Raw genomic sequence first — 16,190 nt, forward strand, 5'->3', positions numbered from 1 at the left:
ACTTTTATATTTGACACATACCCCTTCGTTCCAATCACCATGGCTTTCGTCTTTCTAACATTTATTTTCATCTCATATTCTTCCAAGCCCTTTCTGATTTTTTCTCACATTTTATTGATTTTCTTTTCAGATTCTACAAGAAGCGCCATATCGTCTGCAAATCTTATGCATCTAATCATTTTACCTCCTACCGAAATGCCATCATCATCATGTAGGCTCTTTTTCACTAGCTCTTCTAGATAGACATTAAATAGTGTTGGCGAGAGGCAGCATCCTTTTCGAACTTACCTATATATGTCTAACGATGCCTAGGACTTACAATATACAGAAAGTCGATCCGCGTATACGTGTCCAATTTTGAAATAGCACTAACCTTATGAAAATCCATGGGACCACCATCGGTTGGCCTCAATGTGATGGCCATGTGTTCTGGCAATAGCCCTGCACCGTAACTTCCACTGTAGAAGACTACGACGAAGTACATGAAGTAGAATCTTCTCCTATTCCTCCCGGCAGGCTTTCCACAGGCCCCCGAGAGTAGCGACACGACGAGAAGAAAGTGCCCTTTTCAGTAGACCAAACCCGCAGAAATCCATGGGACTGGCATCTGGTGATTTCACTGGTATATCATGAAATGGAATAGCACAAATACCGGTGTCTGTCTCCATCTGCTTCAGAAAGTTCTGGGTAGAACGAGATGTATGTGAGGAGGCCTTATCCATATGCACAGACACTTGCTTTATGGCATGCCCATACAAACGAGGCAGATCTTCTGTATAAATTGGGGTCAGTATATGTTGCTGAAAGAATGCAGAGTTGATTTTACAGTTTTTAGGGATCTGACGAATTGTTAACTTGCCCTGATAAGAGTAACCGGCGACAACCATAAATCCTTTCGAGAAAGTTGCTTTGCAATGACGGATGAACGCAGGACGGCTTTTTGCATCTCGCGAAGTGTAAGTTATCGAGCGAATTTTGCCACAATCTGATAGATACACCCATGCTTCATCTAGTGTGGCCACAAACTTCCACTTTTCCCCAGATAGATGGCGTTCATAGAGGCGCCTGCTGTCAGTCTTTCTGTCACGGCGATGGGCCGCACTTAGGTAATGTCCATGACTTTTAAAGACCCTCCGAAGGTTTAATTTCCCACTCAGGGCGCGGTTAACAGTTGACTGTGGTATGTGGAGTCGAATTGCCATCACACATTGCGGAGGGGGATTTTCTTGTAAGGCCATTCGCAGCAACTTCTGAGCTACTTGTGGAATCACTGTGGTACACGCACGCTTCCTCGACCCGTTAGTGGGTGAATGCTTTGCTTACCTGGCATGTCTTCTTTTTTATACTGCTTGATTATGTTCTTGATAGTCGTCGAACCCAATGCACAACCATTTTCTTTGCACTGTTTTGAATTTTAGAAACCGAATATTTGGCGTGGAAAAGTCCAATTACGTAGCCCTTCCAAAAACGGTTCACCTTTGGAGCCATGATGCATACGATACACAGTTTTGCTTGGCAAACGATAGAATGAACCTTCAGGTATAGCACATGCGTTTAACCACTTGGTTCGGTCGCTTCTGTGGTCAGGGGTACGGGTGTAAAATTGGACACATATACGCGGATCGACCTTCTGTATACTGCATATATATAACCATACAGTTGGTTAAATTGCAATAAAGCATTATGTATAAAGTAAATGAGGCACATTTTGACCAACGGTTTGTCTTATTTAATCAATAATAAAATTAAAAAAATAAAAGCAATTCATAACTTTCCCAGTGGTTCTGCTTCAGGAATAGATGGACTGTCACCTCAACACTTAAAAGATCTAACATCGAAATCGGCAGGTGATTCAGCGTGGATCTTACTCACTTCAATAACGAAATTGGTAAACCTGATTTTAAATGGAAAAGTAAATCACGATATATGCAAATACCTTTTTGGTGCTAACCTATGTGCCCTGCGGAAAAAAGATGGTGGTGTAAGGCCGATAGCAGTTGGATGTGTGTTCAGAAGATTGGCTTCCAAATTAGCTGTATCATCAGTCTATAATCAGTGCACAAATCATTTGCAACCACATCAGCTTGGTTTTGCGACGAAGAAAGGGACTGAAACAATCATACATGCTACCCGTGCCTTCATTAAATCACACCAAAACTCGAACAATATAATCCTCAAAATAGATTATAAAAACGCATTTAACACTGTGGAAAGAGACTCTATGTTAAAAGAAGTGCAACGAGTTATACCCCAGCTATATCCCTATTTTTGGCAAAGTTATGCTAATCCGTCCATGCTATTTTTCGGAGACAGAACAATTTCATCACAGGTTGGATGTCAACAGGGTGATCCTGCAGGACCGATGCTATTTAGTTTAGCAATTCACCCAATAATTAGTACGTTACGTTCAAAACTAAATGTGTTTTATCTTGATGATGGTACTTTAGGTGGATCACCACAGACAGTCATACACGACTTAAATGTTTTACTCGTGGAATCAAGTAAGATAGGACTACAAATAAATCCATTAAAATGTGAGCTATTTTTTACGTCGGGAACACCAGATCCCATCATTGAAGCTCAATTTCAAGCTATGCTACCTGGAATTCGAACAATATCAACTCATGAGATATCATTATTGGGAGCACCACTACACGAAGATGGATATGATAATTGTTTGGAGGATCATCTAAATAGTTTTAAAACAATAACCGAGAGGTTGAAAAAAGTACCAGCACATATAGCCTTTTTCCTTTTAAAAAATTGTTTAGGTATTCCTAAATTGACTTATTTTTTACGTACCGTTCCAACATGGTTCAGGCCAACTAAAATTTTTCAACTAGATGACATTTTGAAAAAGTGTCTGCAATCAATACTTAATTATAAGTTAAATGAAACTCAATGGGCACAAGCAAGCTTACCCATTCGTTTAGGAGGTTTAGGGGTACGGAAAGTTTCAGATTTGAGTCTCCCTGCATTCTTGTCTTCTTCTTATGGGGTGTTGTCGCTCGTCTCCAAAGTTCTTAATATTCCAGTTGACGAAGTGAAGATTCCTCATCTGACAGAGACATTAGAAATATGGAGAGGCATTTACAACACAGTTCCGGTTGTAAAGGAGTCGCAAAGAAAATGGGATGAAATTGTAATCAACGAGATAGCTGAAAACGAGGTAGTTTCGCAAAATGACATTGATTCAGCTCGCCTCAAAGCACTACGTCAAAAAGAGTCTGGAGCATGGTTGCAAGCCACACCCTCTAAAAACATCGGAACATTTTTAGAAACAAATATTTTTCAAATATGTGTAGCTTTACGCCTAGGACTTAGTATTTGCTATGAATTCACATGTGCGTGTCAAAGTCGGATGGATGAGAAAGGCTTACACGCATTAAGTTGCATCAAAAGTGGAGGGAGAATTTCACGTCACAGTGAATTAAATCAAATAATAAAACGAACCCTCACCAGTATAGACTGTCCTAACATTTTAGAGCCACCAGGAATGTATCGGAATGACAATAAGCGGCCAGATGGAATTACTTTGACACCTTGGAAAAGGGGTCAATGTCTAGTATGGGATGTAACATGTGTAGATACTTTTGCCCCATCTTACTTAACGTCAACTAGTGAAGAAGCGGGAAGTGCAGCAGAGACAGCGTGTATGCGGAAACATTCTAAATATTCAAAACTTAAAGAAGATCACATTTTTATTGCGTTTGCCACGGAAACAATGGGCGTTTTTAGCAAAGAAGCCAGAATGTTTTTAAAGGAATTAGGATCAAAATTAATTAATAAATCAGGAGATCCTAGAAGTGGTTACTTTTTGACACAAAGGATAAGCCTAGCCGTACAAAGAGGCAATGCCATTAGCATATTAAACTCCTTCCCATCTTCACCCAAGCTAGACGAAATTTTTTATCTAAAATAAATATAAACATTTTCTGAATGTTAATAATTGCTACTTCAAAGACATATACAGTATAAAATGATATTTTTGTTTATTATTGTGCGACTGGGATTATGGCAAAATCTAAGTATAGAGGACTGAAACACTTATTAATCATCATGTGTTATCCTTCGTTTCTACAATTGTCGGTTTATATAGTACCAAAATTATGTTTAATTTTTACTGTTTGCTGTTTTAAATATGTTAATTTTGATGTTTCTCTAAATGTATTAGTACTTTTGTATATACTATTTTTTTTCTAGAAACTTCATTAACCAGAAATGTTATATGTGTACACTAGTAAAAAAAATTGAGAAATATTCAGAATGCATTATGTAATAAAAAAATACATTGTTAAAACATTAACAATATTATCATTTTATATATATGTATTGTTTAACATTTTTACAAACTTTGCTAAATAATACTCAAATCTAATTCTTCATGCTTACTAGCTAATTTATTATACGTCCCACACATTCTATATAACAATGAGTTTTATAAAGAAACAGTTCTGAGTGTATTATTTGTTAATGAATCTCTTGATCTCAAATTGCATTGTTTAAGATTAAAACTATTTTTTTAAGAAAAAAAAATTAAAAAATGGTATGATATTGGACTGAACTTGGTGCTTATATCAGCAAAATAAAAGGTAAGCTACATATGACAATGATATTACCGTGCATCGTGGTTGGAGTAGACTCTAAATAGCATACTAATAAAATTTTGATCACATTGTATTATTTGTAGTATATCAAAATAGAGAAAATACAGAAGAATATAAATGATGTTGAATTAGTACATGTCTCGATCAGTCGGATAGAAATTGTATTATGATACAGTTTGAGTTGTAGATAGCTTCTGCTGACGTTCATCGTAGATAATGAAGATGGTGATAAAGCATCTAAGATTGATTGGAGAGCTTGGGCAGGGAGACTTCGAACGTCTGATTCTATGGATTCCGGATTTCCATGAATCACATTGAGAAATTTCTGGCAGCGTCGACTTGGTAGATGTATACATCCTGTTGCAGCGTTTCTTCTGAGGTGATCAGTGTGGAAGGTTACTGCTACGGATGATGTCATGGATGAGTGTCGCTATATCCATACTGGAACGGAGAATCGAAGTCTTACACCCGTTCTGTTGGAAGATTGTCCTGTGTGATGAACCAACATTGTTGAATGGACGGGGTTGAAACCACTGATACAGCTCGTAAGTAATGTCCTTCGCGTGCAGTTCCAAGAACAGAGATGCTGCGATGCCTTTGAAGATATTGTGGAACGGGAGATGAATGTCGGAAGTTTCGCATTATCTTGAAGAAACGATAGGACGGCTGCATCACACACTAAGAGTAGATTGTACCATGAGAGATTGCAGGGTTAGAAACCGGGAAGTGCTTTGTATGACATACTGCAGAGTTGCTTGGAGTCTGCTACGTAGTTGTGCGGATTCTTGAAGCGTTGCAAGATAGATGCCGGTGCTGTGTCAGCGAAGTAGGTTGCGTGATGCAGTGTAACATTTCTAGGACCGAGTGTCTCATTCCCAGGGTCATTAAATCGATGAAAGAACATTCAGTCCATCACGGCGTAGATTGGTATCGCATCAAACAGCTACGTTGAAGGATGGAAGAAAGTTGCATCTGGAGCCAAATCTGCAGAAAATGATGGTTACTCTGAGACTAAAACCGGAGATGCTGGTACTAGAACAGCTGCTTGAGGCTGCGAATGTAATGAGCATCTTTGTATGGCATCTTGGTAAATCCTGGTAACATTGACTGGAACGGTCATCTACTGTTATATGCATCTTGTCAATCCTGGAAACGGATTGATTGTAATGCTGGTCATCTTTTTCTTATATGAAATGAAATGCCGCTACTTATAAAGTGCTTGTCTGGATGCGAGCAAACCAGTGTAGTAATTGAAGAGGAAGAGGTTTTAAATTCCCAGGCACTTTTGAACACTTCCCCGGAACCTCGTTCCCTTTGTGCTTTCTGGGGGGCGTGGTAATGACATCAAAACTGACTGATATTAGAAATAGACTAAGTGCTCAAACATTGTCTAGCTTGTTGTTCATTAATGTTAATGGCCCACCGTTAGACAACCTCAAAGTAGACGAGCTACTTCTTTCTTGGCTGAAGGATGGACATCATTCCGCTACCGATGGTTTACCACGAAAGTTCTGGGGGCCGATAGGAAAGAAACAGGGTCAGATTTCAAGGTGACACAAGTTACAGAAAATGTGTACTTGTATTAGTAATTTCTTATTTGTGTTATTCAACTTTGTACTTAATTTTTAACAAGTATCTGTTCTATCTGTACGTATAATACTGCTTTTTTAAACTAGAAGGTAAACTGCTATGAATAAATATTCATAATAATTGCAATTATGGATATTTGTAATTTAAATGTAACCTAGTGTTTTAGTGATTACTCAAATTACAATTATGAGCATACTTTATGGAGACGCTCTCACAGAGGATAACTAAGCACCTTTATACGGTATGTATACATGTCTTCAAAAGTGTATTACCACGTGCAATTCTCCTTTTCCTGCAATAGCAGGCAACCCAAAAAGATACGCGGTTGGGTTGGTTGCAAATTCGAAAGGCGTTGGACTAAACCTCAATTTTGTCACAAATATATCAGTGTGGCAAACTGCAAATAAGAGAATAAAACACACTGTTAAGAATGACAATTTTATCATTATAACGGAGTTGGCTGACATCAAAAGTTACAAAATGACTTACTTAAGCAGTTAAAACAAGATGAATGGCAAGAAACAGATATAAGAAGAAAGCATTTCTCTCTTTCCCCCCACACACCCAAAAAGGAAACTCATTAAAAGCCTAACAGCACAAAAACAAATAGATAAACGAAACGAAAAAGAGACAAACACAAAATAGGGGAAACCAGAGGCGTAGCAGACTTGCGGCCCTCCCATGCAAGATAAACAAATGGGACCCTAGTTGTAAACCCCATTTTCATAATAATAATAATAATAATAATAATAATAATAATAATTATTATTATTATTATTATTATTATTATTATTATTAAAAAGTCGTTTCCTTATCAAAATCTCTGACTCTGCCTAAGAGCATGAATGCATATAGCGATCATGTGTGCACGTTTTGTCAATGAGCGGTCCCAAAGGCCAAAAGGGGTGGAAATCTCCAAGAGAGAGAAATAAAAAAAACTTTCTTATGATTAGAAAACAATATTATCAAAAGAAAGTTTAATTTCTTGATCCATCGCAAATCTTAAGGGCCCCATATACCTCGTCGCCCGCCGAATATCGATATCGATAATTTAGAATGATATATTCATGTCCATATATTCGCGATATCGAATGTTCATATATGATAATATAGATATCGACGATAGCGATGTATCGACATATCACAAGACCAGGTCCGAGAAGTGATGCTTGAAATATACTGGAATCAACAATCAAATTCTAAATAAGTTCTCCATTTCCGTATTCAATGTTGAGGGGGAAGGGTGTGAACCCGAATAGAAATTTTAAGAAAAACAAATGTTAAGATAAAAGTAGGATTTCCGTCTCCCCTTGAATATAAAAATTAACTGAACACTATTACTGTAATTTACCTTTTACTTCTGTTTCTGATTGTTATCACAAATCAGCGACAGTACACATACTTTACAAAGCATACTAATACACTCTATAACTTTTCACAACCAAGCAAGCCAGAAGATGAACTTCCTGTGATATTAAAGTGGAATCTTCTAGAAAATAATCATAATTCATTCGCTATATTTCTATCAGTACTTTGGTACGGACTAAGAGCTACAAGACTAACAGAACTAGAAATTAGAGATTTTATTCCTTTTTTCTCTCAGACTAAAAGACTTCTGGATTTTCCTGAGATTTTCATTTTCTTAATGTAAGTCCTGGGCTAATTCTGGGTACCGCGGTTTCGAGGTAATCGGTAAACGAAAGAGCAAGGTTTGTCGACTCTCAACTGTTGACAGTTTGTGAGAAGATATTTCACAGTTCATGTTGTTATTTCTTCGTTAAAAAACACTTCTAGTTGACTCTATTCATGGTGAATTACTGATCTTATAAACATTTACAATATTTGAAAAATGAATAATTATTTTTAAACATAAAAAGTCGCTACAGTTCAGTACAATGCGGAAGTGAAAGAAAATATTGTTTATTTGTTGAGATGTGCAAACTGAATGTGAATAATAAGTGTTTCCCATTCTCTTGTCCAGAGGCGGATCTACGATGGACTTCTGGGGGCTCGGTAGTTGGTAATACTCCCATTTAGAGCTACTTTTAAGGGCTCCAAACTCTGGAATGAGTTTTATTTATATATAAAATAAGAAATATTCCCTTTCTGGGGGGCAATCGCCATGATCGCCCCCTGGATCCACACCCGCTCTTGTGTAGCAGACTTTGAAGATATTTAGCTCGTGTATGCTCCTGACGATCCTGACTAGGGATTGCCACATCTGGATAATTTTTTTATACTGATATCAGATAGAAACTTATCCGGATTAGCAATATCCGTTTGACGGATAACAAAACAGATGACGGATAACGGATAATATCAGGATAACGATGACGGATAATATCCAGATAACGGATATTATCCGCATGATGAATAACGGATGACGGATAAGATCCGGATAACGGATGATATCCGGATGACGGATAATATCCGGATGTCGGATAATATCCGGATAATGGATTTATCCGGATAATTTATAAAATTAAGATAACGGATAAGATCTGGATAATAGAACATTCGGATAACTGATTACATCCGGCTGACGAATAAAGGATAATATCCGGATAACGTATGTGGTTTTAAAAAGACAATATAGGAGAAGGACTTATCAGTCTTTTCTCCTCATTGAGTTATTAAAGGAAGATCATCGGGCAGTGGTCTTTACCATTGAAAGATATTGCTTCTTAAAAAGTTTCCTACTAACTTCCATATTTCTTGTCCTTGTTGGGCGCGTTGGCTCAATGGTAGACCGCTTACTTTGGCGCGTGAGGTCCTTATTGTTTCGATCCCCGGCCAAGTAAGTTGCGGTGGACAAGATCGTATCCGTAGCTTCCCTCAGGGAACTCCTGCTTCTTGCCACTTTTCAGTCCATCAATTCTTCTATTATCATTGACTTGCTTTAATCATTGGATGCGGTGGCTCAGTGGTAGAGTGCCTCCTCTCGTGCATTGGGTCCTTATTGTTTCGTTCCCCAGCCAAGTAAATTGTGTGGTGGAGAGTATCGTACCCGTGGGTATTCTCAGGGTACTCCAGCTTGTTCTCACTTTTTATTCCACCAATTCCTCTTTTATAATTGACTTGCTTTAATCATTCGGTGCGGCAGCTCAGCGGTCCTTGTTGTTTCGATCCCCACCCAAGGAAATTTGTAGTAGACAAGATCATATCCATGGTTATTCTCAGGGTACTCCCGCTTCTTCCCATTTTAATTCCACAAATTCCTCTATTATTATTGACTGGCTTTAATCATTGCGCGCGGTGGCTCAGTGGTTCAGCGCTTCCTCTGGTGGACCAATTAACTTTGAGGTGGAAAGTCGTATCTCTGGGTTTTGTCAGGGTACTCCCGCTTCCTCCAACATTTCATTCAACCAATTCTTCTATTATCACGGATTTGCTTCAATCATTAAGCACAGTGGCTCAGTGGTAGAGTGCTTCCTCTGGTGGGCCAAGTAAGTTTGTGATTGACAAGATCGTATCCGTGTGTTTTCTGAGGTTACTCCTGCTTCTTCCCACTTTTCATTCCACCAATTCCTCTATTAACATTGACCTACATTGATCATTGGGCTCGGTGGCTCAGCGGTAGAGCGCTTCGTCTGATGGGCCAATTAAATTTGTAGTGGACAAGATCGTATCCATGGGTTTTTCAGGGTACTCCCGCTTCCTCCCACATTCCATTCCACCAATTCTTCTATTATCATTCACTTGCTTCAATCATTGGGCGCAGTAGCTCAGTGCAAAGGTAGAGCGCTTCGTGTGGAGTGCCAAGTAAGTTTATGGTGTACAAGATTGTATCCGTGGCTTTACTCAAAGTACTCCCATTCTTTCCCACTTTTCATTCCACCAAAATCTCTACCATCATTGATTTTGTTTAATCATTGGGCGCGGTGGCTCAGTGTTACAGGGCTTCCTTTGGTGGACCAATTAAGTTTGAGCTGGAAAGTCGTATCTGTGGGTTTTGTGAGGGTACTCCCGCTTCCTCCCACATTTCATTCCACCAATTCTTCTATTATCACGGCCTTGCTTCAATCATTGGGCACAGTGGCTCAGTGGTAGACCGCTTTCTCTGGTGGGCCAAGTAAGTTTGTGATGGACAAAATCGTATCCGTGTGTTTTCTAAGGTTACTCCTGCTTCTTCCCATTTTCATTCCACCAATTCCTCTATTATCATTGACCTACATTAATCATTGGGTAAGGTGGCTCAGCGGTAGAGCGCTTCCTCTGATGGGCCAATTAAATTTGTAGTGGACAAGATCGTATCCATGGGTTTTTCAGGGTACTCCCGCTTCCTCCCACATTTCGTTCCACCAATTCTTCTATTATCATTCAGTTGCTTCAATCATTGGGCGCAGTGGCTCAGTGGTAGAGCGCTTCGTGTGGCGTGCCAAGTAAGTTTGTGGTATACAAGATCGTATCCTTGGCTTTACTCAGGGTACTCCCGTTCCTTCCCACTTTTCAATCCATCAATTTCTCTACCATCATTGATTTTGTTTAATCATTGGGCGCGGTGGCTCAGTGGTAGAGCGCTTCCTCTGATGGTGCAAGTAACTTTCTGGTTTACAAGATTGGAGTGGAGTGGATTTTAGTTTAGCGTCCCTTTCAGCAGCAAGGCTATATGAGACGTGGACCTACTGATTAACGTGGAATCCGAACCACATGAGCTCCCGCCGGGAATCGAACCCGGGTCTCCCACACCAAAGGCGCGTATGTTAACCGCTTAGCCACGGAGGAGCTCTGGTTTACAAGATTGTATTCGTGGGTTTCTTCAGGGTATCCTCGGTTCCTCCCACATTTCATTCCAGCAATTCTTCTATTACCATTGACTTGCTTGAATCATTGGGCGCACTGGCTGAGTGGTAGAGCGCTTCCTCTGGTGGGACAGGTAAGTTTGTGGTGGACAAGATCGTATCAGTGGGTTTTCTCAGGGTACCCCCGCTTCTTCCCAATTTTCATTCAACCAATTCCTCTATTATCATTAACTTGCTTCAATCATTTGGTATGGTGGCTGTGTGGTTGAACGCTTCATCTGGTGCGTAGGATCCTTATTATTACGATCCCCGTCAAAGAAGTTTGTGGTGGACAAGATCGTATGCGTGGGTTTTGTCAGAGTACTCCCGCTTCCTCCCACATTTCATTCCACCAATACGTCTATTATCATTGACTTACTTTAATCATTGGGCGCAATGGTTCAGTGGTAGAGCGCTTCCCTTGGTGGACAAAGTAAGTTTGTGGTGGAGAAAATCGTATCCGTGGGTTTTCTCAGGGTACTCCCGCTTCTTCCCACGTTTCATTGAATCAATTGTTCTATTATTATTCACTTTCTCGGATCATTGGGTGCGGTGACTCAGTGGTAGAGCGCTTCGTCTCGCGCTTGGGGTCCTTATTGTTTCGATCCGCAGCCAAGTAAGTTGTGTGGTGGACAGCATCGTATCCGTGGGTTTTCTCAGGGTACTCACTCTTCTTCTCACATTTCATTCCAGCAATCCCTGCATTATCACGGACTTACTCTAATCATCGGTCACTGTGGCTGCGTGGTAGAGCGCTTCCTCTTGTGCGTGGGGTCCTTATTCTTTCAATCCCCGGCCAAGTAAGTTTCTGCTGGACAAGATGGTATCCGTGGGATTTCTCCAGGTACTTCCGCTTCTTTCCACATTTCATTCCACCAATTCCTCTATTGTGATTTGCTTGCTTTAATCACTGGGAGCGGTGGCTCAGTGGTAGAGCGCTTCCTCTGGTGCGTGGGGTCTTTATTGTTTCGATTCCCGGCCTAGTAAGTTTGTGGTGGACAACGTCGTATTCGTGGTTTTCCCAGGTACTCCCGCTTCCTCCCACATTTCATTCAACCAATTCTTCTATCATCATTGACTTGCTTTAATCATTGGAGAGGTCTTGGTCCCTTGAGCATTGCGGTGATGTCAGAAATCAGATTCGGTCCCAAGCGTTTAGTTTGTGATGTAAACCTTTGCTGTGGTTCAATCTCAGTATTTTATTACGCGAGATAAAGCTATCCATATAACTATAAATGTTGTTCTATCTTGCGCAACCAGGTATTGATATTGTGCCAATTCGGAACCTCATTTTTGGCCCTTTGAGGCCAGGAACCGATTTCGGGCATTACGCTGTCCTCAAACGACTAGGATCTTTCTAATGTTACCATCCGCGTCCAACAACGCTATGTTTAAAAGGGGAATAGAAAGGACTCGTGTTTAAAAGTTCCGGACCCAGTTTCTTGAGGTTCAAGGCTAGGGATCGATTACTGATATCAGAATTGTGCTCAACGGATCAAAACGTCTCAAATGTCGCCTACGCCGTCCAACAACTTCATGTTTAATAGGTGAATAGAAGGGACCCGAGCCCATAACGTCAGGACCCCATTCCTTGAGCTTCGTGGCCTGGGCCTGATTTCTGACATTACTACTGCACTCAGGGGCAGTGGTTAGGGATGGACACGAGCGAGTTCGAGCGAGTTCTTTTTAAAATTCGATTCGATTCGAAACAGACATCTTTTAGCTCGACTCGAAAAATTTCTTTCAACTCGACTCGAATTTGGATCGAGTTTCGAATTGAGTAGAGCCAAAACGAGCCAAATCGAGCCAAATCTTGTATGTAGTTTCAAGTTCCCTTTTCACTTATTCTACATAAACAATATAATTATCAATGTGTCTCCTTCCACTACAACTTATTATTATTATTATTATTATTATTATTATTATTATTATTATTATTATTATTATTATTATTATTATTATTATTAAATTCTATAATTAAACTTGAAAGATAGGCGGTTTGCGTCTGAATACTAAAAACTAGTTGTCTGCCGATTTCGGTAGTCGTAAAATCTAGGGCAGAAGGACATCGTTCACGAAGTTCCGGAGGAGCATGTATTCGTGCTTGGGCCAAAATTTGTTAAAAGTTACAGCGTTCCAGGCAAACATGTTTAAAACTGTTCTGCCTGGGTCTACGATTGTCTACGACTTGTGCGGCTTGGCTCACAGCTTATTCAATATCAAACCGAACCGAGAAGTAGGGATGCGCACGAGTCGAGACACAATTTGTAAAATTCGAGTCGAATCGAGACTGCTCTGAGATATATATTATACAGGTGCGGATCGAAGAGGAGCTAGAGCTCCTCCGTGGCTAAGTGGTTAGCATACGCGCCTTTGGCCTGGGAGACCCGGGTTCGACTCCCGGCGGGAGCTCATGTGGTTCGGATTCCACGTTAATCAGTAGGTCCACGTCTCATATAGCCTCGCTGCTGAAAGGGACGTTAAACTCAAAATCAACTCAACTCAACCAAGGGGAGCTACAGCCCTCTTGACACTCAGGTATACACTGGATAAAATAGGCTTCAATCCTGCTTTACACAGGATAAAGCGGCAAACTGCGATTTAGTCGCTCCGTTGATCATATCCTGGATTCGCGGCTTTAAGGGTCCATAGCTGTAAAACTATGGGACTTATCGTTAGGGATGCGCACGAGACGAGTCGAGACACAATTTTCCTGACAAATTTCGAGTCGAGACACAGCTCTTCGAATAGAAAAGAGTACATTTTTCGAGTCGAGACATCACTTTTACAGCACATTTTCGAGACGAGAAAGCCTGAAATCTTGTCTCGTGCAGATCCCTACCTATCGTAGTCGGGTTAAGACTTCACTTAAAAACTAATATGTGCGCTATCCAAAAATACAATGTTTCAGAATCTAAAGTGCACACGCGACAATTTTTAGAGAGGAATATTTTCTATATGCATATAATTTGAAGTACTCACCAAATACCTGGATAAAAATTGTTGCAGAAGTATGGCAGAATTCTGAAACATGGATATTTGGATAGCGCACGTACTAGTTCCTAAATAAAGCCTTGACCCTACTACGGTAGGTCGCCTAGTTTTGGAGATATGGACTTTAAAGTTCATTTCTTCATGTTTTTGGCAGCCTATAACTCCGAAATTAAGCATTTGTGCACCCAAGTTGGTTATTACCTTTTGTCTTATCTTGGTGTATGGCGTATCTTGGTATACAGTATTTCTTCCATATATGTTTTTGGGGGCACTGCCCTCCCCGGAGCTCTGAGAGTGCCCCCCGGAGGAGACCAAAATAACACGTCTATAATACAATAATAAATAGAATAGTACCAGCAGTGCCCCCCCCACCCGAAACATTTTTTTCTGAAAGGACAACTGGTCAGGAATCTCCTTGCATTTTTTTAATGGAGTATCGCATCGCAGTTTGCAGTGCAAATGGGAATGCAATGCAGTGCAAACATGGAAATGCAATGCAAATTGAAAAATGTATTGCAAATTTCGATACATCTTTGTGTCTTAAATTACTACGTAAGCTAAAATAAGGAGCAAGTTAAAAATATACTACTATTATTTCAAGAAACTTCCTCCGACTTGAAGGGTCGGTTATTGCAAGAAAAAATGCCTCGACTTTGGATTACAATAGTTTTCCACTTTTGTCTTTCCTTCCCTTTGTCAGTTTATTGTTGCTGGGTTATTCTCCAGATCTTCTCAGGTTTCGGGTGATTATCCTTGTTTCTGAGCGTGTAATTATAAAAAAAAAGTTCCTTGAAGAAAAGGCGCATTGGCAGCAGATTGGACCTAGCCGATATATGGTATATATAGCATGATTGTGGCTTGGTTAGTAAAACGCAGAAGTGCGTATAGTAGATCAGTAAAACAGTAACGGTATTCTTCAATGCCGAAAATACAGTATAGGAAAATACACTCATCTTTGTCTCTCTTTTCTTTTTGCTTTTCTTTTGAAATACTGATATACCGGATGCCATTTACGTTCCTTGTTAAAACCAACATATGTTTTAGCAAGATTTCTTCTTGGGAGACGCCGCGAACCTCGAAAAACATCCCGAACAAATGGACTCTCTCTTTCTGTGTGTGTTTGAACCAATGTGTTGTTTTTCTTAATTGTTGAATTGTTTCTAATTGTTGAATTTGTCGCTGTGGTAAAACTATTTCGCTGAATTTGACAAATAATATAATAAAATATAATACTTATCCAACAATGAGCGTGGATTGCAAGGAAAAGCAGTGAACCCTAAAGTACCCCTGTGGCAGGGGCGGATCCAGAACGGACTTCTGGGGGGGGCGTGGATTGTAATACTGCTACTTAGCTAGTTTTAAGAGCTCCAAATTCTGGGATGGGTTTCATTTATATATAAAAAGAGAAAGTTTCCTCTTCCGTGGGAGGGGGGCAATTGCCCCGATCGCTCCCTGGATCAGAGATGGAGTGGGTCAGTGGGTCAGTGGGTCAGTGGGTCAAGTGGGTCAAGTTTTCTGAGTGGGTCAGTGGTTCGTGGGTCAACAGCATGTGACCCACTGTGACCCACCACCCACCATGACCCACTGTGACCCACCACCCACCGTGACCCACTGTGACCCACCACCCACCGTGACCCACTGCGACCCACCGACTCAGTATGATCTACCGACCCTCTCTGCTCACTGCATTGTAGACAGTATCTTCTGAAGACTGGTAAATTTGTCTTCGTTTTACTTTCAATACCTTCATTTCCCTTTCTTTTCTACTTGTTTCTGTCTACTTACCTGAGGCGAGTATATCTAACCAAGTGAAAGAGAACTTCAGGACTTTTGGATATTTATATTTTTAATTGTAATAATAGCAATAGGACTTTTACTACTACTTGGCTTTCGAGATCTGTGAGTTTATAAAGGAGCTAACTTCTGGAAAAAATACATTTTTGAATCACTGTAATATATAAATTATTATGGCTTTGGATGGTGTGAGGACTGCGATATGTCATATATAGGAGAGACAGGAAAGAGAATGAAAGAAAGGATAAAACAACATGAAGATGATGTTAGGAAGAAAAAAGATACCAATGCCATATACAAACATGTTAAGGAGACGAATCACGCAATTAATTGGGATAAGACGGAAGTATTGGAGATGGAGAAAAGAATGATAATAAGGAAGTGGAAAAAAGCGGATTGGATAAAGAAGGTAGGAAGAGATAAA

The 16,190-nt window shown here is 40.1% G+C and overlaps 1 protein-coding gene across 1 annotated transcript; it reads left to right on the forward strand.

The window, feature by feature from the left end:
* Positions 1-1,696: 1,696 nt before the first annotated feature.
* Positions 1,697-3,922, forward strand: LOC145692386 (uncharacterized). Its single transcript, XM_081767685.1, has one exon. The coding sequence runs from the start codon at positions 1,697-1,699 to the stop codon at positions 3,920-3,922; it is 2,226 nt and encodes a 741-aa protein (XP_081623811.1).
* The last annotated feature ends 12,268 nt before the right edge of the window (positions 3,923-16,190 follow it).

The sequence above is a fragment of the Thermobia domestica genome, chromosome 8 (assembly GCF_964235325.1).
Source record: "Thermobia domestica chromosome 8, izTheDome1.hap1.1, whole genome shotgun sequence".
NCBI classification, from domain to species: Eukaryota; Metazoa; Arthropoda; class Insecta; order Zygentoma; family Lepismatidae; genus Thermobia; species Thermobia domestica.

Coding starts and splice junctions, on each gene's coding strand:
- LOC145692386 (XM_081767685.1), top strand. CDS start 1,697: ATGAGGCACATTTTGACCAACGGTTTGTCTTATTTAATCAATAATAAA.